We start from the raw sequence: 22,656 nt of genomic DNA, 5'->3' as shown, positions 1-22,656 counted from the left end.
AAGCACACCTACTCCATCTCCCCGGCCTACCTCCCCAGGGGCTGATAGGAGATAAACCAAACCACCCTCTTCAAAGCAGCTGCTCAAGGACCTGGATCAAAACACACAGGCTTGGAGATAAGCTTCAGTCTGCACTTCCTTTTGTCCCTTCCTCCCCACCACATCTTGAGAAGCAATTCTTAGGTGAGGAAAAGGAGCTCATTCTTCCTTCTTTAATCAAAAGGACTTAGCTCTCTGTCCACACAACAACGGGTGGCAGAAGGCAAGAGACCAAGAACCAGGGAAGGGACTAAGAAGGCCTCGTTCTGTGCCCACTCTGCCAGCCTTTTGCTGTGTGACTTTGGACTCTCAAGCTTTCTGAGCCCATTTCCTCGTCTGTCAAACAAGGATGATAACACCTGACCAGAGGAGGAAAATTGCTGTGAGATGCTGGACAAAAAAACGCATTTGGGGTCAGACACAGTGGCTCACGCCTGTAATCCCAGCACTTTGGGACGTGGATTACCTGAGGTCAGGAGTTTGAGACCAGCCTGGTCAACGTGGTGAAACTCTGTCTCTACTAAAAATGCAAAAATTAGCCGGGCATGATGGTGGGTGCCTGTAATCCCAGCTACTTGGGAGGCTGAGGCCAGAGGAGAATCGCCTGAACCCAGGAGGTAGAGGTTGCAGTGAGCCAAGATCGTGTCACTGCACTCCAGCCTGGGCAAAAGAGCAAGACTCCATCTCAAAAAAAAAAAAAAAAATGCATTTGGGAAAAGATACTTCAACATGTTTATACAATCAACATTTTGAAAAATACAATCATCCATCTTAAATCTTTTGGGAATGCAGTGAGGTGTGATATAAATAAATAGTCCTGCTTTTATAAAATTCTTCGTTCATCAGCAAACATTCATTGGGTACTAACTGCACTGAGACTGCCTGGACTTGACACCCCAGCCTCACCTCTTATCAGCTTGGACTTTGGGCAAGTTACTTAACCTTTTTGTGCCTGTGAAATGGAGGTAACCATAGGACCCATCTCCTAGGGTTTCTGCAAGGATTAAATGACAGAATGCATGCAAAGTGCTTAGAACAGCGTTTGGCACTCAACGTTGGCTACTGCGGTGATGGTGAACCGCTCTGTTAGGCAATAAGCATACAAAGAGGATGAGGAAAACAAGAAGCATTCACAGTCCAGTGGGAGATCAGACAAGGAAGCAAACAGTGGCAGATGCCATGTGATAGGTGTAATAATAGAACATAATACCAGCTGTGAGCACGGAGAAGAGGGAGCCTCTTGAGTCACCGGTGGGGCGGGGCCTGCAGGGCTGGCTGTCCCGGTCTTAGCCTGCTTGCTCCCACTGTTCCCTGGTGCCCCTCTCCTGCCCCAGGCTGTGTCTGAAGCTGGGTGAGGGGGCAGACAGAGGAAGCGCTTTCGAGTGCCCTGAGTGCAGTGTGCTAAATCAGGGCTCCCGGCCAAAGCAGTAATTGCCAGCCGCTGAAAGATATTAAGCGCCAGGGAGGAAAACCAAGTTCTCTATGAGGCAGACTTTTCAGAGTTCTTACAGCTTGTAAAAAAAAAAAAATGTAAATAGTTACCCAGTGAGATATTATTTCATGTTGTTGCCATTAGGGTTTGAATGTTATGCAGAGAGAGGAGAGAGAGGCGATCATTCAGGCAATTCTGCCTCGGCAAGAACTGAAAACTACACATTAACCCCACACAACAAATCTACCCCCTCTAGGTCTTAACCTGACTCGCACATTTTTTCCTGGGTGGTGAATTTTATGTAAAATGAAGTCGTGGAAAAAAAAATCTATACATACTCACAGTTTCCTAAAGGATTTTCTTGATGGCTTCTAGGGAGGGGTGGGCTTTTTTTATTTTTTATTTTTGGACACATTGGGGGCTGGGCACAGTGGCTCACACCTGTAATCCCAACACTTTGGGAGGCCAAGGCTGGCAGATCAGGAGTTCCAGATCAGCCTGGCCAACAGGGTGAAATGCTTTCTCTACTAAAAATACAAAAATTAGCCAGGAGTGATGGCACATGTCTGTGATCTCAGCTACTCAAGAGGCTGAGGCAGGCGAACTGCTTGAACCCAGGAGGCAGAGGCTGCAGTGAGCCGAGATCATACCACTGCACTCCAGCATGGGCAACAGAGCAAGACTCCATCTCAAAAAATAAAAAGAGAGAGAGAGAGAGAGACATTGGACTGGAGGCTGGGGAGGGGTTACTTTCATTTCTGTAGAATTCAGAGACAACCTGGGCTCCTCTACTTGGGTTCCCTGGGCTAAATCTAGTGCTGATGTGGCTGCTCCCCAGAGCAATTGCTCCTCAGACACAGATGATGCAATCGGTCGCAGCCATCATTTACCTTCGACTTTCTTTGTGCCAAGCATGAAACAGGTGACATGCATTTTCTGCTTCTGGTCTCCCAGCTCTGAGGTGGCCACACTTACACTTTACTCTGGAGGCAACCGATGCTTAGGGAGGTTCTCTTGCCCGAGGTCCCCACAGCAGCCTGGTTCCGGGCCTGACTCTCTTCAGCTTTAACTGGGAATGATAGCTGTACCTGATGTTTATTAAGCCCCTGACATTCTGCACCACAATGTCACGGGGGCACTCTCAGGCAGCCCTCTCCCCTGTCCCATTTTAATGGTGGCTGCTCATTCCCAGGGCCATCTGAGAAGGGCCTGGATAGCGGAAGGCCCCTTAGCCAAGCATCTGCCACTTTTCTGCAAGGGGAGAACCTGTGCCATATGTCATGTACAGGTATGTATTACTCGGCTTTCCAACCACACACCTTGCAATGTGCTGCCCACAGTCGGCCCTCAATAAACACAGCCCATCTGAATATGGAGCCATATTCCCTCCCAGGTGACAAGCCATTCCTCTGAAAACTTGCCTTCAGGCCCCGAGGGCCCCATTTAGGGCTCTGTACAGGTTAGCGTTTCAGCTAAGTGAATGGCCACTCCTGCTTGTAATAATCATCTAGTGGTGTTTTAATTAGGCCTCTGGCCCAGTTACGTTTGCTTTTGTATTTTCCCTCCTAAGGCGTTTGGATGGATCCAGCCAAAGAAACGCTGCTGCCCTGACCAGCCGCTCAAAGTGTGCTCCTCCTGCGTGGTTCGGAGTTATAGCACTTCCCAGGAGGTGGGAGCAGGCCTGGCCTCCATCTCAACACTGTGTGCCCCCATCTGAAATTACCGCTGGGAGCTAAGGCAGTGAGGTGTTTTTAACAGGACAGTGTAATATTTCCTAGGCAAATTTCCTACCTCAGCCGGCCAACCCGTCATTAGCTCCTCTTCTCTCTCTTCCTTTCCTTCATTCACTACCTTTTTTCTTCTCTTTTCCTCTCCAGAGTGAATATTCTATTGTCCTCGCTCTTTCCCCTCTCCTGCTGCCTCCTGCTCCCTCTCTGTTTTCCGAATTCCGAAATACCTCTTCCCTCTCCCCTCCCCTTTTCCTCCTGACTTATTTCCCATTAATCGTATCTAACACACATCTGCTCAGGCCCTAGCAGGATCCCTTGGCTCCCTCTCACAGCTGGGCTGGTTACAATAATCAGGGAGTCTTTCATCTTTCACTGCCTTCTAGGTCTCCCCTCTGCCCAGCTCCCCCTCCTCTGCCCTTCCTGCAAAGGCCAGCCTCTGCACCCTGGCTTCCTTCTGCCCCTCCCGCTCTGCACAGCAGTCTCCCAAACGACGAATGGCCTTGTGGGTGGACGCAGCCCTGCAGTGGACTTTTACAGGTTGGCAGTGATGGCAATGGCAGCGCACAGAAGTCGACAGGAGAAGCCTGTCAGGGTCAAACAGATGAGATCATCCCTCCCTTTCCATTCCCGCACCCCTCTTGCTGCAATGGGGGAGCCGTCTCCCAGTCAGGGTACCCCTTGCCATTCTGTGTAACATGATTTTACCAAGATTGATATTGAGGAATGTGTAATTACAGCCTGTGTAATTTCTAAGCGTTCTATACGTGCTGCCCAAAAAAACCAGTACGGATCCAGGGAGTATGTTGAGTTTCGGGTATGACTGATACCGCCAGGAAGTGGTGCCTGCTGTCCTCTCTACTAGGCAAAATACAAGTTCGTATTTTCTTTCTGTCTGAAGAGCTCCTTTGAAATCACCTCTCCCTATCGTGGGTCCTCAGGTAGTCTCAAGGCATCGGTCAGCGAGGCGGAGTCGGGGACCTGCCATCCCAGAGCAATACGCCATCCAGAGTAAATGGCCTGACGCTAGGAGTGACGGATTGAGACTGGAAAAGTGGTGCTGGGAGCCAGGCAGTGACACCAGCGCGCCTCCACTGGCCGCCGAGCGCACGGAGAAGTGGTCTCCCCAGAGGCCAGCGCCCGGAGGACCAACTTCGCCTCCGGAAAAGCGGCCGATCCGGAACTTGGATGTCACGACTATGACTGGAAAATCTCTGCCCTGGGCGAGGCTAGCAGTGCACACTTTATCCGAAAGGCGCGGGGAGTCGGAAAGGGTGTTGTTATTTTTCATTAAAAGTTTTGATCCTGAAATTTCCCTGGGGAAAGCGAGTGCTTTTTCCCCTGAGTGAGGAGAAGGATGGGGGTGGGGGGTGGTTGTGTCTCGGAGCAGTGCTGAGAGAGAGATTCCACCCTCCAGGGACCCCGGCCTCGCCGAGATCTCGGGTCTCGCCTCGTAGGAGCTGGGCGCGGTACAGTGAGAAACTGCACTCCCCTCAGCAGGACGCGGTGAAAAGCAGGCAGCACACCAGACACCGAGTCTCTAACGCAGGGCGCGGGCACAGCGCGCACAGCCTGGGGTCCCGCGCTTGGTCGCCGACCGTGTCACTCTGGAAGGGAGACAAACTTGCAGGCTTCGGACAGGACGGGCTCAAAGTAGTTGGAGCTGCCTACGCCGCGTCGCGATAACAGTGGGTGCCTCCGAGACTCGGCGCTTCCAAGTGAACACACCGAGGAGAGGCCAAGTAGGGGAAGGAGAGCGGGTCCGAGGAGAGCCGGAGCAGCTCTGGAGAAGGACCTGGGCTCCCGAGGCGAGGCCCACCCCCATGAGGCCTCTGGGAGAGGCTTGGACTCCAGCGTCCCGGAGCCGGCGCCGCGCGATCCCTCCCACCTCCCACCCCCCACCCCACCTCGGACACACGCGGCCGGCGGGGTGACAGCTCCCGCCAGCACCACCCCACCCCCCGCAGTGGTGGGAAGGGAGAGAGGAGAGAGAGCGGTCGGAGAGGAGGACAGAGCGCAAAGCTCGAGGTCCCGGGCAAGTCCCGTCCCCGGCGGGACCCCAGGGCGAGGAAGGCCCAGTCTGGGGGAGGGGAGGAGCCCGGCGAGCGGCCGAGGCCGAGGCGGAGGCGGCGGCGGCGCGCGGCGCGGTCCCTTTAAGGCTCTCCCCGCCCACCGACGGAGCTGGCCTCCGCCCGCCGCTCTCCCCGCCCCGGGGTCCCTGCGAGAGATGCGATTGGGCGGGCGCGGCGATCCCTTTGAAGTGTGGCTGCCGATCGCGGCTATTTGACGTGCTGCTCGCGGAAGGCGAAGGTTTTTGTGTTGCTCGCCGGGGCCAGCGGCGGTGGCGGCGGCGGCGGCGGCGGCGTCGGTGGAGGAGGGGAGGCGGCGAGGAGGCGCAGCTCCCGCTGCACCGCGATCGACGCTGCGGAGCGAGCCCACCTGCCCCGAGAGCTCGCCTCCCCGGTGCTCCCTCGCCCTCCCCGCCCCCCCAGCGGCGCTGCCTCCTCCAAATGAGCGATTCGCCCGCTGGATCTAACCCAAGGACACCCGAAAGCAGCGGCAGCGGCAGCGGCGGCGGCGGGAAGAGGCCGGCGGTGCCGGCGGCGGTGTCCCTCTTGCCCCCGGCGGACCCCCTGCGCCAGGCGAACCGGCTCCCAATCAGGGTCCTGAAGATGCTGAGCGCTCACACCGGCCACCTCCTGCATCCGGAGTACCTGCAGCCGCTGTCCTCCACTCCCGTCAGCCCCATTGAGGTCAGTCCCCCGCCGCTGCTCGCCCGGCGCCGGCCCCATTCCTCCCACCGCGGCTGGGCCCCCGACCCAGCTCCCCGCGCCTCGGGGCTCGGAGCGACGCCCGAATCTGGCCACGCCGGCGGGCTGGCTGAGGAGGGGCAGAAAACCGAGGGATCTGAGCCCACCAGGTCCTCCCCAGGCTTCCCGTGGAAGGGTCTCCTTCCACGCTCGCCCTTCGGAGCTCCGTGTTTTCTCTCGGATTGGATTTGCTCCTGTCCCCTCTGGGTCCTTTACTTTTCCTCTGACCCCCAGTTTCCAGCCAGGAGGTGATCTCTGCTGGGCCTTCCCCACCCCTCTACGCCAGGCTGTTCTCTTTGAACCCGGGGCTCCCAGGTCCCACTCCGCCTCTGTCCCATCCGGTGAGGGCGCACAGCGCCTGGGCGCTCCCGAACCCGGGTCTTTCTTCCTGCTTCTTCCCTGGGTGCCCTGCCCGGGAGGGAGGGGCTACGGAGAGAGCGCCAACTTCAGCCCCTCCTTTAGAATCCGCGCTCCCAGCTCCCGCCCCGCGGCGCCGTCGCCAGAAACCCGTCCCAAGCGAAGTTCCCCCAAACTAAAGGAATAAGTTTTTTCCTGCGCCTGGAGGAGGGGGACATTAGAGGGAAGAGGCGAGTCACAGCCCCAACTCCAGAGACGTCGCCTTCTCCCGCGGGGGTCCTAGGTGAACCCCTTCTACAGGGCCTGCGGCGCACCCTGAGACCCAGCAGCAGTGTGGGCGCAGTTCCGCCAGCTGCCGCGCCCTGCCCGGCTCTCGCTCGCAGACCCTCTCCCCAGGCCCGCCCCGCCCCTTGGCGCCGCCGCCCAGCTCCCCGGGCGCCCCCTCTCGCCCCGCAGGCCTCTGGGTCTCACTCCTTCTCCCTCCCCTCTGCCGCTGTCTCCCACAGCTGGACGCCAAGAAGAGCCCCTTGGCGCTGCTGGCCCAGACCTGCTCGCAGATCGGCAAACCGGACCCGCCGCCCTCCTCCAAGCTCAACTCGGTGGCGGCGGCGGCGGCCAACGGGCTGGGAGCGGAGAAGGACCCCGGCCGTTCCGCCCCGGGAGCCGCCTCCGCGGCTGCGGCCCTGAAGCAGCTGGGGGACTCCCCGGCCGAGGACAAGTCCAGCTTCAAGCCCTACTCCAAGGGCTCCGGTGGCGGCGACTCCCGCAAAGACAGCGGCTCCTCCTCGGTGTCTTCCACCTCCTCCTCGTCGTCCTCGTCCCCGGGAGACAAGGCGGGCTTCAGGGTCCCCAGCGCCGCCTGCCCGCCCTTTCCCCCGCATGGAGCGCCAGTCTCCGCGTCCTCGTCCTCGTCTTCGTCGTCGCCCGGCGGCTCCCGGGGAGGGTCCCCGCACCACTCTGACTGCAAGAACGGCGGTGGGATTGGCGTCGGGGAGCTGGACAAGAAAGACCAGGAGCCCAAGCCCAGCCCGGAGCCTGCAGCCGTGAGCCGCGGCGGCGGTGGGGAGCCCGGGGCGCATGGCGGCGCCGAGGCCGGAGCCTCCGGACGCAAGTCGGAGCCGCCCTCGGCGCTGGTGGGGGCCGGCCACGTGGCGCCGGTGTCTCCCTACAAGCCCGGCCACTCGGTGTTCCCGCTGCCGCCCTCCAGCATCGGCTACCACGGCTCCATCGTGGGCGCCTACGCCGGCTACCCGTCTCAGTTCGTGCCTGGCCTGGATCCTAGCAAGTCTGGCCTCGTGGGAGGCCAGCTGTCGGGGGGCCTGGGCCTGCCGCCGGGCAAGCCCCCCAGCTCCAGCCCGCTCACCGGAGCCTCCCCGCCCTCATTCCTGCAGGGATTATGCCGCGACCCCTATTGCCTGGGAGGTTACCATGGAGCCTCACACCTCGGCGGCTCCAGCTGCTCCACCTGCAGCGCGCACGACCCGGCCGGGCCCAGCCTGAAGGCGGGGGGCTACCCGTTGGTGTACCCCGGGCACCCGCTGCAGCCCGCCGCGCTCTCGTCCAGCGCCGCCCAGGCCGCGCTCCCTGGCCACCCGCTCTACACCTACGGTTTCATGCTGCAGAACGAACCGCTGCCGCACAGCTGCAACTGGGTGGCTGCCAGCGGGCCATGCGACAAGCGCTTCGCCACCTCAGAGGAGCTGCTCAGCCACCTACGGACCCACACGGCCCTGCCGGGAGCCGAGAAACTTCTGGCCGCCTACCCTGGGGCCTCGGGCCTGGGCAGCGCCGCCGCCGCCGCCGCCGCGGCCGCCGCCTCCTGCCATCTGCACCTCCCCCCGCCCGCCGCCCCCGGCAGCCCCGGGTCGCTGTCCTTGCGGAGTCCACACACTTTGGGGCTAAGCCGGTACCACCCCTATGGCAAGAGCCACTTATCCACAGCGGGGGGCCTGGCCGTGCCGTCCCTCCCGACAGCCGGACCCTACTACTCGCCATACGCGCTGTATGGACAGAGACTAGCTTCAGCCTCGGCGCTCGGATACCAGTAACTACAGCTCTTCCTCCACCTCAGCCTCCCCCTCCTCCCTCTCCCTCCTCCCCTCTCCCCACATGCCGTCGCCGCTGCAACCTCCACTACTGCTTGACCCTGCCGGGATTCCCTGCCCAGCCCTTCCCCACCGGACTGTGTATTTATTTACTATAATGTTAGCTTACACGCTGGGAATATAAGTGCATTAACGGCCCACATGAGTCAATGGTATGCAAAAAGTCTGTGTTCCCCCAAATAATAATATTAATCCCACAAATGACATGATCCCCACCCCTCTTCCTGTTATTTTTTCCTTTTTCTTAGATATGAGTTTTACATTTTTTAATTCCTTTTCCTCTTTTTTTGGTTTTGATTGGCTTGGTTTTAGGGAGAGGAGGGAGAGTTGGGGTCCTTGGGTTCTTCTAGACGTTTTGTTTTCCCTTCCTGGGGAGTTTCTTGCATGAGTCTTAACTTAAAACTGTTTCCCCCTTCTCTTTTTCCCTCTTCCCCTTTCATTCCCTCTTGTTTCCTTCCATTTGAGGTTCTGTTTTTTTCCTTTGTTGTACAAGTAACAAAGAGGAGGGTTTTTTTGTTTTGTTTTGTTTGGAACTCATTTTAGGGGTAGAGGGGGCCCCCTGCGTGGCAGGGGCCCCGGAGCTCTGTTGACCGAGAACACTGCTCCGGGACTCCTCCCCCGCCACCCTCCGTGCATAGGGTCCTTCGTCTGGACCCTGCCCCCGAAAAGTAGGGCCTTGCTCCCCTACCTTGCTCTGAGCACGGAGACCCCTGACCCCATCAGCAGGCTCGCCCCCCAGAGGGGCCCAAGTGGTCTGACAGAGCCCTGCCGTCCACTGTCACCCTCCAGGCTCCCGCCCCGAACACCCGTTGGCCACAGTGCGTCTGGCGGGGCACCTGGAGCGCTCACCTGGTTGAACTCAAAGTCCCAGAAGGTCCAGCTGGCGCGAAGCCGGCCCCTTACGTTTTGCAAAGTGCTTTATAGTCCTTGTTTTTCTCTCCCTCGTGAGAGCAAAGACCCCTCCCCTGGCGGTAGGGAGTGGGGTAGGTGACTCTCGCTAGATCCCTCCAAAGCAGACCGGTGGCGATATCAGCGGACGTCACGAGCTCGTTAGCTGCGTTCGGGGAAGGTTGGGGAGTCAGGGAGCGCTCGGATCACAGCAGCCCCCACCCTCTCCCAGGCCTGACCCGGCAGAGCCCCCAGAGTAGGCCCCGCAGTGACTTGGGGTCTTCTCCCCACTCCTCCCTCCTCCTGGTCTGATGCGGCAGCGCGGGGGCTGCGGGGCCTGTTTGGGACGAACAGAGCTCTCCCTTGGTAAGACTTATTTTGTTAATAAATGGAATACTTGGCTATATTCACACCGTGGTGTGCTTCTCTCTTGCCTCGCCCACCCTCCTGCTTCCAGACACCTAAGCAGATGCCCTTCTTTTATTCTTGTTTAAAATACCTTATGGTTTCTTTCTGTGATTTCCGTTCAAGGACGAGTTTAATGCCTTTCCTCAAGAAATGGAGGAGAAAAAACAAAACTTCTGCCAACGCATTACAAATAACATAAAACCACCTTCGAATTTTTTTTCCACTTGGTTATGTAGCTCCCAGCCTCACTTCAAAGGCCTTGATATTTCCTGGGGCCAGGGTGGAGGGCGTGTGTAAAAGTGGATTTTCCTCCGGGCCTAGATGCGAGGTGCAAGGGGGACTGAGAAGGGACCCCAGGACCCCAGCACCTAGGGCTCCGGCAGAGACTCCAGCAGCGCAGTCCTGGAGCCCGGCAGCAGGGCAGGCAGAGACGACATGCCTTTGGCGCCACCTGGTGGCAGGAAGACGAGCGACAGGCCTCGGAGAGAAGCCGCAGCCCGCACCAGCCCCGACTGGCGTTTCCCATCCTATGAACGCGGAGAATTCCTACCTACTGTTTTTGTGGGGCGTTGCCTCTTTCCTGACCAGAGAGTAAATGCACCTGCTGAGTGGGTTGCTTCTCAAGGCTTGGGAGCTCCCTTCAGCCATCGCTGGGCTATCGACCTAAGTCATCTGCGCCCCGGAAACTTTTCGAAACTGGGTTTGGGTTTTGCTGAGAAGATGCAGCTATGACTCGGGACCTCAAAGCCACCCTCGGTCCGGAGAAGCCTGGCTTGTCTATTTTCTTTGAGATCGCACGACTGACACTGGCCTCTGCATCCTCGGGCAAGCGAGGGTGGGGTGCTGTTTACTGGGGGTGTTGGCCGGGGAGCCTGCCCTCTATGCCAGAGACAGGCCAAGGAGGGCGCAGAGAAGGGACAGCTCCGGGAGTCCCAGTCACGTCCAGCCCAAGGCAGACTCGCTGCCCCACCCCCAACAGCAAGGGCGGGATGCGCCGGCCAAGGCCAGGCAGCTCAGGACGCCAGGATCGCGCTCTGTCGGGTCGGGGACGCTCGCTCTCTGCGCAGGGGGCCTAGGCTCGCGGGGCCACGTGTTGGACGCGCTGCAAAACGCCCTTCCGGGCCGCATCCTGGCCGTGCTCCTCGTGGGATCTGTCGTGGGGGGTTGTACTGTTTGCTTTTCCTGGAAGGAGTGCGATTAGGGAGTTCGCGCTCTGAAAGGTGCATGCTTTTGAAACGTCTGTGGCCCGAGGTCAAGTGCGGTGCGGAGGGTGGGGCCACTTTCTCTGCGCTGTTTTTGGTTGTCCACAAACTCGATGACAGACCGAGCGGGGTGTGTGTGTGTGTGTATGTGTGTGTGTGTGACCAGGCAGGGTGTGTGTGTATGTGTGTGTGTCTTTTCCCAAATCTTTGGATCTGGCAAAAATCCCTTCATTGGTCAAAAGAACATCAGGAATCTTTTGCAGTGATAACGCTGGCCTCCTCCGATCCTGTTCATATCCCAGGAAGGGGATCCTAGGCTGCTCCTACCACCGGGCCCTGGGAGACCCGAGTTAGAGAAAGTCACCCCGGGACAGCTCGGGAGCTTCTTGGGGAACCAGCGTTATCCAATTTCTCAGCGTTCAAACTGGCCCGAATCTTTTAAAAAGAACTGAAATGTGGCGACTCGTTGCTTTATTGTTTATTTTCCTGTTTTGTTTATTATTTCTTTGCCATCTTCCTTCCGCTGAAGTCCCCTCTTTCCTTCAGAGACCCTCCCCCTCACCATCTTTTTAATGCCTGCTAAAAATGATGGAAATTGCTCCCTCTGCAGGGCGAGTTTAACTTTTCTTCCTTTCGCTTCAGGTCTTCAGACCTCCCTATCTAAAAACCAAAGGGCTCCTCTTACCATTATCTCCCACAACCAGCAAATTCTCTATACCAAAAGACACTGCTCTAAAAGGTGTTTGGGTCATGCCTTAGGTGTGAAAATGCAGGTTAGAGAACGCCTTAGACTACAAAGTTTCCCCCATAAAATTTATCAGTGGCCTTTGGTGACTGGGAAGTTTGCTGTTGGGCCTTGTAGGAATAGGTGTGGCCCCAAAGGGCAAGTCATATAGTCTGGAGTGTCCAGTTCTACTCTGAAAAGATGCCTCCCCCCACAGCGAATTGGTGAAACACCTAAGAAATGTGGCTGTTTTAATGAGCTGATGAGAAGTTTGTTACTTTCAGTAACTTAATTCCCATGAAACAAAGTTGCCATCTTAATGGAGTTGATGCTCCCCTATCTAGTGCTTATTTGCATAATTAATGCCTCCAGCAACTCTTTCTTTGAGAGTCACCTGCCGTTTCTCCACCTCCTTCTCTTCCTAGCCCTCCACCGCCTCTTTCTTCTAATCTCTCCCAGGCGCCAGAAATGGGCCCCGTGTTCCCAAAGCACCAGGAAGGGTGGAAGCCACAGGGCTGGAACTTGAGACACTGGCCGTTCCTGGCTCCAGGTCCTATTTTCACACCTCTTGCCTGGTTATTTTTGTGGCCTTGTGGCAGCCATGGGAGGAAGGGAGGAGGAGAAAGAGGGGAAAGACTCACCTTCAGATGCAGGCTAGACTCAAACAAAATTGTGCGGTGTTAAGTTTTTAACTTCACAACGGTACACCACAAACCCATCTCCTAAGAAATTCATAGCCCAAGTGGGAGGTGTGGGGACCCTTCCCCATCTTTCTGCAGCCATAATTGCTCTGCCCTATCTAGCGTACCCCGATTGGATCTCTGGGTATATGAACTAACTCCCTCCTGATGTATGTCTGGGTTATGGTGGAATTCATCTTACAATAATCCTGTGGCTCTACACTTTATTAATCATTCTGTAGGGGAAGCTGCACTCCAGTGTTCTGTTTGATTTGATTTCATTCATCCTGTCTTTTTGCAAAATAGATGGTTGAGTGCATCCGATAATGTATGGTTTAATTTGGAGTACTATGGGTTTGAATTACCATTTTCATAATGTGCTGTGCATTAATGTGTTACATCATTTATAAAGAGGAATGTGCCGGGTTTCAAACTTTCTCCTGAAAGCCAAAGTCACCTAAAGGAAACAAAGGCAAATCACATCAGCCCATCTTCTTACCTCCCTGCCAGAGAGCCTCCTGCCTCCCCAACCCCAGTTAAATCTGCCAAAGCTCATAAAACCCAACATGAAGCCTTTGTATTCACATAATGCAGGTGGGTGTCGAGATTTGGGGGGAACTTTGCACATGGCTGCCCGGGAGCCGTCAATGGCAACACAAAGCTCCCCCTCATTATTGCATAACAACAGCTTTGCAGCCAACCCGGTTTTCTTTTTTTTTTTTTTTTTTTTCCAGAGACCTCCAGTGGATGGCTCTTCGGCGACCCTAATCCCAGCACTCCCTCCCCAATGGCTGTAATAACACCAGCTGTCTGTTACTCAAACTCTGACTGAGGAGGAAAAAGCACTGATTATCCAAATACAGTCATTAAAGGGGAAATGTGTTTTTAGGACTGTCAGAGTGATTAATGAGGGCTAGCCGTCTTTGCAAATGCACTTGTTTAGTCTAACTGGCAGCTTCTATTTTCCTATTGATTTATTGCAGCCGTTGCTGGGCCTTGGTGTGTGCGAAGTCAGGGCACTTCACAACTGCGCCCTGTTTAAACAGGAAAAGCATGCACCATTTTGTCCAGGAGGGAGGGGACAGCCTAAAGTCTCTCCCTTCAGTTCAGTCTCCAGTGGCCCAGATCAACAAAGAAGACATTAAAAACCTGCAGCCTGGAGGGGGAAGGAAACTGCCTCTCCTCGGTTGTCCCCGGTCACTGGGTTCCAAGGTCAGTGTAGATACACCATGGCCCCTGGACAAAGCCCGCTGTATTGTGACACTCAGCATGCCCGCATTTTCTCCAACAGTCCCCCCAAACCAGCTGTCAGCCCCTGAGTCCAAGTTCAGGAAAGGCCCGCAGCAGAGGGAGAGGCAGAAGAGGGAAATGCTGAGGCAAGGTAAGGGGAAAAAACATAAGCAGGGCCACCTCTGGAGTCCAGGGTAGGGCAGGGGGGTCACTGGGGTAAACTGACAGACCAACAGCTGGTTTCAACTGTTACAAAGAGAAGAAGGTAGGGTGACCTCTATTGCAGAGAGTGATACTGACTTCCTTCCACTCATAAGTTTCATGTTTTGACAAAGGACGTAGCTAATGACCAAAATTGAGAAATGGCAGCTTAAAATAGAGTCCCAACTATTGGAGGATTTCACTTCCAGGTGGCCAATCATCAAAGCAAACAGAATTTACAGAATTCATGTTAGGTGCCCAACACAATGCTGGATACCGTGAGATGCAGAAGAAAACTCAGACAAACTTCCTGCCCCATTGAGTTGGGGGAGACAAGATGTGCCCATGAGACAGGGAGCAAGATCGAATTATACATAACTGTGTTTCTGCTGATCTGAGAAAGTGCTAAATCATTCTGTGCAGACAGTGGAGAAGAGGATAGGATATAATAAGGCGCTAATTGTGCAGATCAGATGGTCACGCCAGCCACAGGAACTGGAGGAGGGAGAGCTCACTGGGGCTGATGTAGGGAACCTGGGGCTCCCCAGTTCCTCCTAAACCCATGCTCTTTTGAAAATGGCTGAGGTTCTCATTCTATACTGATGAGAAGGCTGAGTCCCTGAGTCAGTAATTTCCATTTCTAGAGCAGATCAAGGAACAGGCTATATAAACACATCTGAATTTTCTTCTACCCACTCTCCCTAATCAGCTTGCACCTTCCCCACAGCAGACCCAGCATGGAAATGGTTGGTACTTCTTCCTAAATTAAAGATACCCTTCCAGGTTTTCCTGGGGTGGTGGCATATCACCAGCACCATCAACACTTCCTAAAACAGAAAAAGCTGCTTGTTTGGATTACATATGAACTGGGTTGCCTTTTTCTGAAGAGACTACGCGTGTGTGTGTGTGTGTGTGTGTGTGTGTGTGTGTGTGTGTGTGTGTGTATTTTTTTTTCCTAAGATGGAGTCTTGCTTTGTTGGCCAGGCTGGAGCGCAGTGGCACGATCTCTGCTCACTGCAACCTGCGCCTCCCAGGTTCAAGCAATTCTCCTGCCTCAGCCTCCCGAGTAGCTGGGATTATAGATGCACATCACCACGCCCAGCTAATTTTTGTATTTTTAGTAAATACAAGGTTTCACCATGTTGGCCAGGCTGGTCTTGAACTCCTGACCTCGTGATCCACCCACCTCGGCCTCCCTAAGTGCTGAGATTACAGGCGTGAGCCACCATGCCCAGCTGGAAGTGACCATATTTTATGAACTTCAAAATGGAGATGAATGGTAAACATGTACTTTGATGAGCTTTAGGGCTCTCCTGGAAAGTCCAGAACATCTAGTCACTATGCACGTAGTAGAAAGGGCATTGAAATGAGTCAGAGAACCTAGATTTTGTTCTAGTTTCAAAACTTAATTGCTATGTGGCTTTGAAGAAGTCACTTAGTCTCTCTGAACCTATTTTCTCACTTCTGAAATCAAGTTGTTGGGCCCTATAATCCTTAAGCCATTTCTAACTGGAAGATTCTATGATCTTCTAAAATGTTGGAAGGGTGGAAGAGTGAAGCATTACGGTGGTGAGAGCTGCTTAGGATGCTCTGTCATTGGCCCTCATCAAATGCAACTCTAAAGTTCCTATCAGAACAGCAAACATGGAAGACCCAGGAAAAGAAGGCTCATGACTTCACCTCAGCAGTGAGTGGGTAAGGGGTACACAAGAAGAATGTATATACATACAGAGAGAGACATGGTCCGGAGAGAGCCCATGCTGGAGTGCAGCAGCTCAATATAAGCTCACTGCAACCTCCACCCCTGGGGCTCGGGCTGTCCTCCCACCTCAGCCTCCCAAGTAGCTAGAGCTATAAGTGCATACCACCATGCCCAGCTAATTTTTGTTGTATTTTTTGTAGAGACAGTGTTTCACCATGTTGCCCAGGCTGGTCTTGAACTCCTGGGTTCAAAAGATCTGCCTACCTCATCCTCCCAGTGTGGTGAGATTACAGGCATGAGCCACCACTCCTGGCTAGAACGCAGGAAGAATATTGCAATGTGGGTTTTTTTCACCCAGAGAACTGACTCCAACAAAGTGAATTACTAAAGTTGTATTTAATTTGATGCAGTGCTGAGTATAGGGTGTGTAGGGGTTTTAGAGACTATGTGGGGGTGTTGAAGTAGGTTAGGAATTATTTAAAATAATTTTGAGACTCCTATGAGGTTAGACCAAGGTCTACAAAAATAGTAATATTTTTCATAGCCTAAAGCCAATTGCTTTTGGAAAATGGGGCTGGTCGAAAAAGAAAAAGAAATGGAAAGCAGATAAAAATTATACCACAGTTGGGGGAACCTTTGCTCTGAATGGGCAGCGGGGATCTCCACGGCTTTTTGGAATACAAAATAAAATAGCTCTTCTGGAGTTCCAATCAGAGCCAGATGTAGAATGAAAACGGCAATTTAGAGAATTCCCTTGCATGTCCCTCATATCCTGTTTGCTCTTTTGGGTGTGTGTAAGGGTGTGCATGGTGTGAGCTATAATGTGGGTTTGTAGTCAGTTCACACAGGAGTCAGTGTGGCTGGGCTCTTCCTGTTTCAAATACAGGCACCACCAAAAATACAGAAAGGATAGGTCAGGCCCACCCTAGGGTGCCTCAGGAAGCATCATTTTGTGTGTACCATGGGACAGTTAAATATACAAATATATGCCGTACATTTAATTCTTACAAAAAGACCTTCAGTTTCCTTTTATATGAAAACTAAAATTTATAGAGGTTAAGTAAATTGCCCAAGGCTGGGCGCAGTGGCTCATGCCTATAATCCCAGCACTTTGGGAGACCAAGGCAGGTGGATCACCTGAGGTCAGGAGTTCGAGACCAGCTTGGCCAATGTGGTGAAACCCTGTCTCTACTAAAAATATAAATATTCGCCAGGTATGGTGGTGCACACCTGTAATCCCAGCTACTCAGGAGGCTGAGGCAGGAGAATCACTTGAACCTAGGAGGCAGAGGTTGCAGTGAGCCAAGATGGCACCACTGCACTCTAGCCTGGGTGACAGAGAGAGACTCAGTCTCAAAAAAAAAAAATGCCCAAGATCTCACAGTTAAAAAGCATGAACCCAGGATTCTAATATGGTTTTGACTCTAAAACTCTTTACACTTAGCCAAGCAGCTTCAGATTTTCTATGCTGGTGGCCTAGATGCTACAGATAGATGGAATAAGGGGGTCTGCCCCCTGGAAAGCTCTGGCTCTGCCTGTGTGTGTTGGGACCAGTTGACTATGTACAATTCAAATGAAATTGGTCCTGTCCCATTCAAGAGCTGAGATGCTGGTCAGTGCAGTGAACATTTGCAGAGCACTCACTACCTGCTGAGTATTTTGGTCTGCTCTGGGAATTCAAAAGATGGCGGAGATACTGGCTTTGCCACAAGGAGTTTGCAGTCAAATGGGAGGTTGATGTATAAACTAAGATATAATGTGGGCCAGGCACATTGGCTCACACCTGTAATCCCAACACTTTGGGAGACAGAGATGGATGGATCACTTGAGGCCAGGAGTTCAAGACCAGCCTGGACAACATGGCAAAACCCAATCTCTACAAAAAGTACAAAAATTAGAGAGGCATGGTAGTGCTCGCCTGTGGCGCCGGCTACTCAAGAGGCTATGGAGGGAGAATCACCTGAGCCCAGGGGGGTGAAGGCTGTGGTTAGCCATGATTGTGCCACTGCACTCCAGCCTGGGCACCAGAGCAAGACCCTGTCTCAAAAAAAAAAAAAAAAAGATAATGTGGTAAGGACTCTATTAATGCCATTGCAGCAATCAGTAATACAGGCTAGGTTATACGGTGGTAACAAATTAACACATAAATCTCAGTGGCTTAACACAACAAAGGCCTCTGTTTTGTGGTTTTTTTTTTTTTTCACTTATACTGTGTTTCCATTGTGGATTGACAGGGCTATCAGTCAGTGTTCAAACAGAAGCAGACGCAGTAATATGGGGAGACATTTATTTCAAGGCATTGGCTTACGCAATCATGGCTAGCTAAGTGAGTTGGAAGTCTATAGGGCAGGCAGCCAGGAAGGGAAGATCACAAGCCAGCATCACAAGACACCTTGCTGGCTTAAGCCGTGTGGAGTCTCTGAGAGCAAGGAAGGCCTAAGCCCTCTTTTAAAGGGCTTGCTTCATTAGGTCAGCCCCACCCTAGATCATTTCTCTTTTGATCAACTTAAAGTCAACTGATTAGGGACTTCAATCACATTTGCAAAATTCCCTCACAGAAGCACCTAGATTCTTGTTTGATTTAGTAACTGGGGACTGGAGTTCACTCTAACCAAACTAATGCATCAAAAAACATCAACTGTGCCACATAATTAGTCAGGCCCACTGACTGACAGAGGAACACCCACAGAGGAAAAGCCAAAGCATCTCACACAAACAATTACATGTTTCAGGCCAAAAATGACATACATCACCTCTGCTCATAGTGTTCTGTCCAGCACTGGTCCCACAGCCCCTCCTAACTGCAAGGGTGGCACACTGCTTCTCCCTGGTGCCCAGAGGAAGAGGAGGCCTGGAGGTGAGTCCACCCCAGCTTCTATACTGCCCTGCCTGTGGTCATTTTACTCTCCTCCACTCTGCTTCCCAGAACTTACCAAACGGAAGCCCCTTCCAAACCCACCGAGCCCTATCTACCTGGAGAAAGCTTACAAGCTTACATCTGAAATTGCAGGAAACACAGGTGCATCTGGGGATGGAAGGCTCTAGCTAGACTAGGCTGGTTAGGACAGAAGGCTCAGGCCTGTGAGATGCTGCAGTTCACAGAAATTTATGACCTTCTGCATACTTTGTAATACTAAGACCTCCATCTGGTGGCTTGCAAAGAACCACCTATTTGAGCATGAAGGCAGCATACTGACAAGCCCTCCTAACAAGAAGGATAGGCACCCTTGATGTACTGGTCTCTAACAATGCTTGCATCTGTGAAACTTACAAAAAGCAGAAGATTGATACAAAGTGATAATGATCCATGGTCACTGAAAAACAAGAGCTGTCAACAGAATGCTGCTCTAAATTTCAATGAAGAAATCTGAGCATTGCAGACCAGATGTGAGCCATTTTCCTTCTCTAACATTTATTGAGTGTTTGCTGTATGCCACGTGCTGAGCACTTCTCATAGAATCTTTCCTTCAATCCTGGCAGCAATTCTCTGCAGCAAGCCTATTGTTGGCTGTATCTTGCCTAAGGCCACAAAACCAGTAAGCAGTGGAGGCAAGATTCCTGCCAAGGCTATCTGGTGATAAAAACCTGTCTACCCGTGGCCAGGGCACCCTCCACATACTATTGTGCAGGTGACACCCCAGAGAACAGCGTCTGTCCAACCGAACAAGTGCGGACTCCACAGACACCAGGCCTGGGACCGAATCAGCTTGGAAGGAAGCCTTCTTCTAAATCTTCCAAAGGTGCCACGTGGCTGAGGGTAGGATAGGGGGAGCCCTGCTAACCTCTGGCCCTCTCTTCTAAAGACCATAGATCAGAAAGGAGCCCTTCAATCCCCTGATTGCAGGCTCACCTCCTGAGGGTCACAGTTGAGCCTTACAGTGAGCATATACTTGTGGAATGTTAAGCGTCAATCAAAAGCAGTTCTGAAGAACCTGTTATGTGTGCTCAATGCTATTGGAGGACAGAAGATGCACAAGACATGCCCCAAACATCAAACTGTTTACAATCAATAGGGAAACCTGTACAAGTACACACTAGTTCTGCAAAGTACGATCCCAAGTGAAGGGGACCCACAAAAAGTGCAAGGTGTTCACAGCACCCTCGGAGCTGGAAGGGATCATCATTCACTCAGCCCCAGAGGAGAAAGGAGAGGTCTTTAAGGCCAGTGGGGCAGCCAGAGCCAGGCCCAAGGCGGGACGGTGCAAGCTGTGTTGGGGGACATCTCTCCCACTCACACAAACCAGCTTCTATGTGTGGAAAGCACAAAGGTGCCCTAAGCATAATTTAAGGAAGTCAGGGCATCAGAGCCACACACAGAGGTGCAGCCACCCAGCAACCCAGTCAAAGGGGCGACATCCTCACTACAGAGAAGGGGCACAATTCAGAGTCTGCCACGGAGAAAAGAAAGGCTCTGCTCAGGTAACATAGGGTGTGCAACTGAAACCTGCATCATGCTTGCCAGCCCGACTCATCTAGTCCTAGCCGCTCACCCTGGGCTCCCCTGTCCCCAGGGCCCACCCCTCTGGCTCTGTGACTGTTTCAGAGCACAGTGCACAGAGCACAGAGGAGGTCTCAGGAGGCGTGTGATGGTCGCACTGACTGGTAGGCCCCATCCCCTGTTGATACTCACCTGTCGCCTGGGACCCTGCTCCCTTCTTTGAAAGTGCTGGAGAAGAAAATGATCTTAGAATGCTCCTTGGCATCCCCTTGCCCCTCACCATAATCTTCCCCTTTCTGCCCCTTCCCCAATGCCATTCTTCCCCCAGCTCGCGCGCGCACACACACACACACACACACACACACACACACACACATTCCCTCTCACTCTCACCTCCCTTCCCTCCCCCACCCCTTCCCCTCCATTTGTTTCAATGAACAGCCCCTTTTATCTATTCTGTAGGTACAAATGAAGCTGTCAAATTTGATCAGGCGCTTGATATGACAGGCTGTGGGAGTCAGGACCCCTTGAACAGAGTGGGCCTTGTCTGTCACAGTCCGCCTGACACTTCCCATAATGCCCAGACTGATGAGATTCTGAGTAGGGCCCAGCACATTTTCAACTCTATTTTGGGTGAAAACCCTTCTTGAAAGATCTTGAAAGGAGCTGGCAGTTCAGCCGCCCGGATGATTAATGAGGGTTGGCTCTGTGGGATGGATTTCTCCTGGTGCCAACAGCCGGCCTCCAAACAGGCTAGAACGTGTTGCCGTGGACTTCCCCCAGTGCTTCCCCTCACAGTGACACCCCCAGAAAAACCTTTCCCATTCCCCAGGCCGCCCCTCACCTCCACCACAGCCCCTTCCGCTGCACTTCTCCCCTGGCCCTCTCTCGTGTTTCTGAAGCAGGAGCAGCCTCTGCATATGGAAAAAGGCATCACAGCTGAGTGAGGCCTGGCTGAGTGAGCAGAGCCTGCCAGAGATCTGTGCAGAAAGGGGGACACTAAGGGAGGGCTGAGAAGGAACAGAAGGGGACGGTGACCCAGGCTGTCCTTCAGCATCCTATGCCCTGATGGTCAGGGATGGGCCTCTCTGCTTTCTCTCCATGTAACTCAGGAGCTCTAGGGACAGAAACCGCTGAGTGTCTAAGGCCTCAGAGGTATACAGCATCAAAGTCCCTGTTTTTCACTGATCCCACAGTGTTTCTCAAAGGAGACACTGTTCATATTGGGGTAAGACAGTTCTTTATTGGGCAGGACCATTCTGTGCAGGGTAGAGGTTTAGAATCCTTAGTCTCAAGACACCAATTGCTTTTAACGCCTCTCAACCATGAGGACCATCAAAATAATCCAGATGCCCTTGGCACTGGTACCAACCTGGGTTGAGAGCCGCTATTAGGGCGAAGAGCCTCCCTCACCCCCACGTGCTTCGAGAGCTATGCCCACTGCTGTGTCTCCTTCCACTCTCACTTACACCCGTCAAGCCCACTCAGCAGGGAAAGCACTTTTTTTTTTTTGAGACAGAGACTAGCTCTGTCACCCAGGCTGGAGTGCAGTGGCCCAATCTCAGCTCACTGCAGCCTCTGCCTCCCAGGTTCAAGTGATTCTCCTGACACAGCCTCCCAAATAGCTGGCCCCCACCACCATGCCCGGTTAATTTTTGTATTTTTAGCAGAGACAGGGTTTTACTCTGGTGTTCAGGCTTGTCTTGAACTCAAGTGATCTGTCCACCTCTGCCTCCCAAAGTGCTGGGATTATAGGTGTGAGCCACCACGCCCAGCTCTCCCGTGAACCCTTAATTCTAACTTTCCTTCTTTGCTGGTGCCTTAAACCACCCCTGCTCTAGACTCTGTTCCCGCACCCTCTTCTGCTTCCCTATTTTCCCAGCAGACAGTGGCTCATTTATGCTTAGGGAAAAGAACAGTGCCCACAACTTCTTTGGGGTTTCCAGCTCAGAATCCATTGTGAACAAGTGGGTGGAAGGCAACTGGGGCTCAGAACTTGCTATTTCTTTTTGGAACATCCATAGATTCATAGAGGGGTGAGAAAGAAAAAAGAAAGAAAGAAAGAAAGCCAGTTGCAATGGTTCACACATGCAATCCCAGCAATTTGGGAGGCCAAGGAGGAAGGATTGCTTGAGGCCAGGAGTTGGAGGCCAGCCTGGACAATATAGCAAGATCCTACCTCGTAAACAATTATTTTGTTATCTGAGTGTGGTAGCATGCACCTGTCATCTCAGCTACTCCAGAGCTGACACAAGAGGATCACTTGAGCCCTGGACATCAAGACCACAGTGAGCTATGATTGCACCATTGTACTATAGCCTGGGTGACAGAGCAAGACCCTGTCCCAATTTTTTAAAAAAGGAAGGAAGAAGAGAGAGAAGAAGAGGCAGAGAAAGGCAGAAATCCTGTAGTTTCCCTACCCCAAGTCACTGGCTAGATGCCCAGCTAGCTCTGAGATCATCCAGCCTCCAGATGGACCCAAGACCATCCATTCATTCATTCAGTACCATTTACTGAGCATCTACTACATGCCAGGCACTGGGCTAGATTCTAGAGCTACAATAGTAAGAGAAAAGATATGCGGCTCCTGCCTTCATGGAGCTTACAGACCAGTAAGGAGACAAAACTAAACAAATCAATGTACAATTCTAAGTTGTAGTAGTGACAAAGTAGAAAGCGTTGTGTGACGCACGCAGAGAGGGTACAACGAGGG

At 53.2% G+C, this 22,656-nt stretch overlaps 1 protein-coding gene and 1 long non-coding RNA gene across 6 annotated transcripts in view; one reads left to right on the top strand and one right to left on the bottom strand.

Moving 5' to 3' along the window:
- The window catches only part of LOC110569317 (uncharacterized), a 324,713-nt gene that overhangs the window by 280,662 nt on the left and 21,395 nt on the right, over positions 1-22,656 (bottom strand). The gene's annotated exons all lie outside the window — the stretch shown is intronic.
- ZNF703 (zinc finger protein 703) lies at positions 5,709-9,770 on the top strand. Its single transcript, XM_021675848.2, has 2 exons — positions 5,709-5,951; positions 6,872-9,770. Exons 1-2 carry the CDS (start codon positions 5,709-5,711, stop codon positions 8,411-8,413), a joined length of 1,785 nt encoding a protein of 594 aa, XP_021531523.2. The 3' UTR covers positions 8,414-9,770.

The sequence above is a fragment of the Aotus nancymaae genome, unplaced genomic scaffold (assembly GCF_030222135.1).
Source record: "Aotus nancymaae isolate 86718 unplaced genomic scaffold, 86718_ANA_hifiasm-v0.15.2.pri h1tg000079l, whole genome shotgun sequence".
In the NCBI taxonomy this organism is placed as follows: domain Eukaryota; kingdom Metazoa; phylum Chordata; class Mammalia; order Primates; family Aotidae; genus Aotus; species Aotus nancymaae.
Note: the sequence above shows the minus strand (reverse complement) of the source record. Positions and strands in the feature narration are given on the sequence as shown.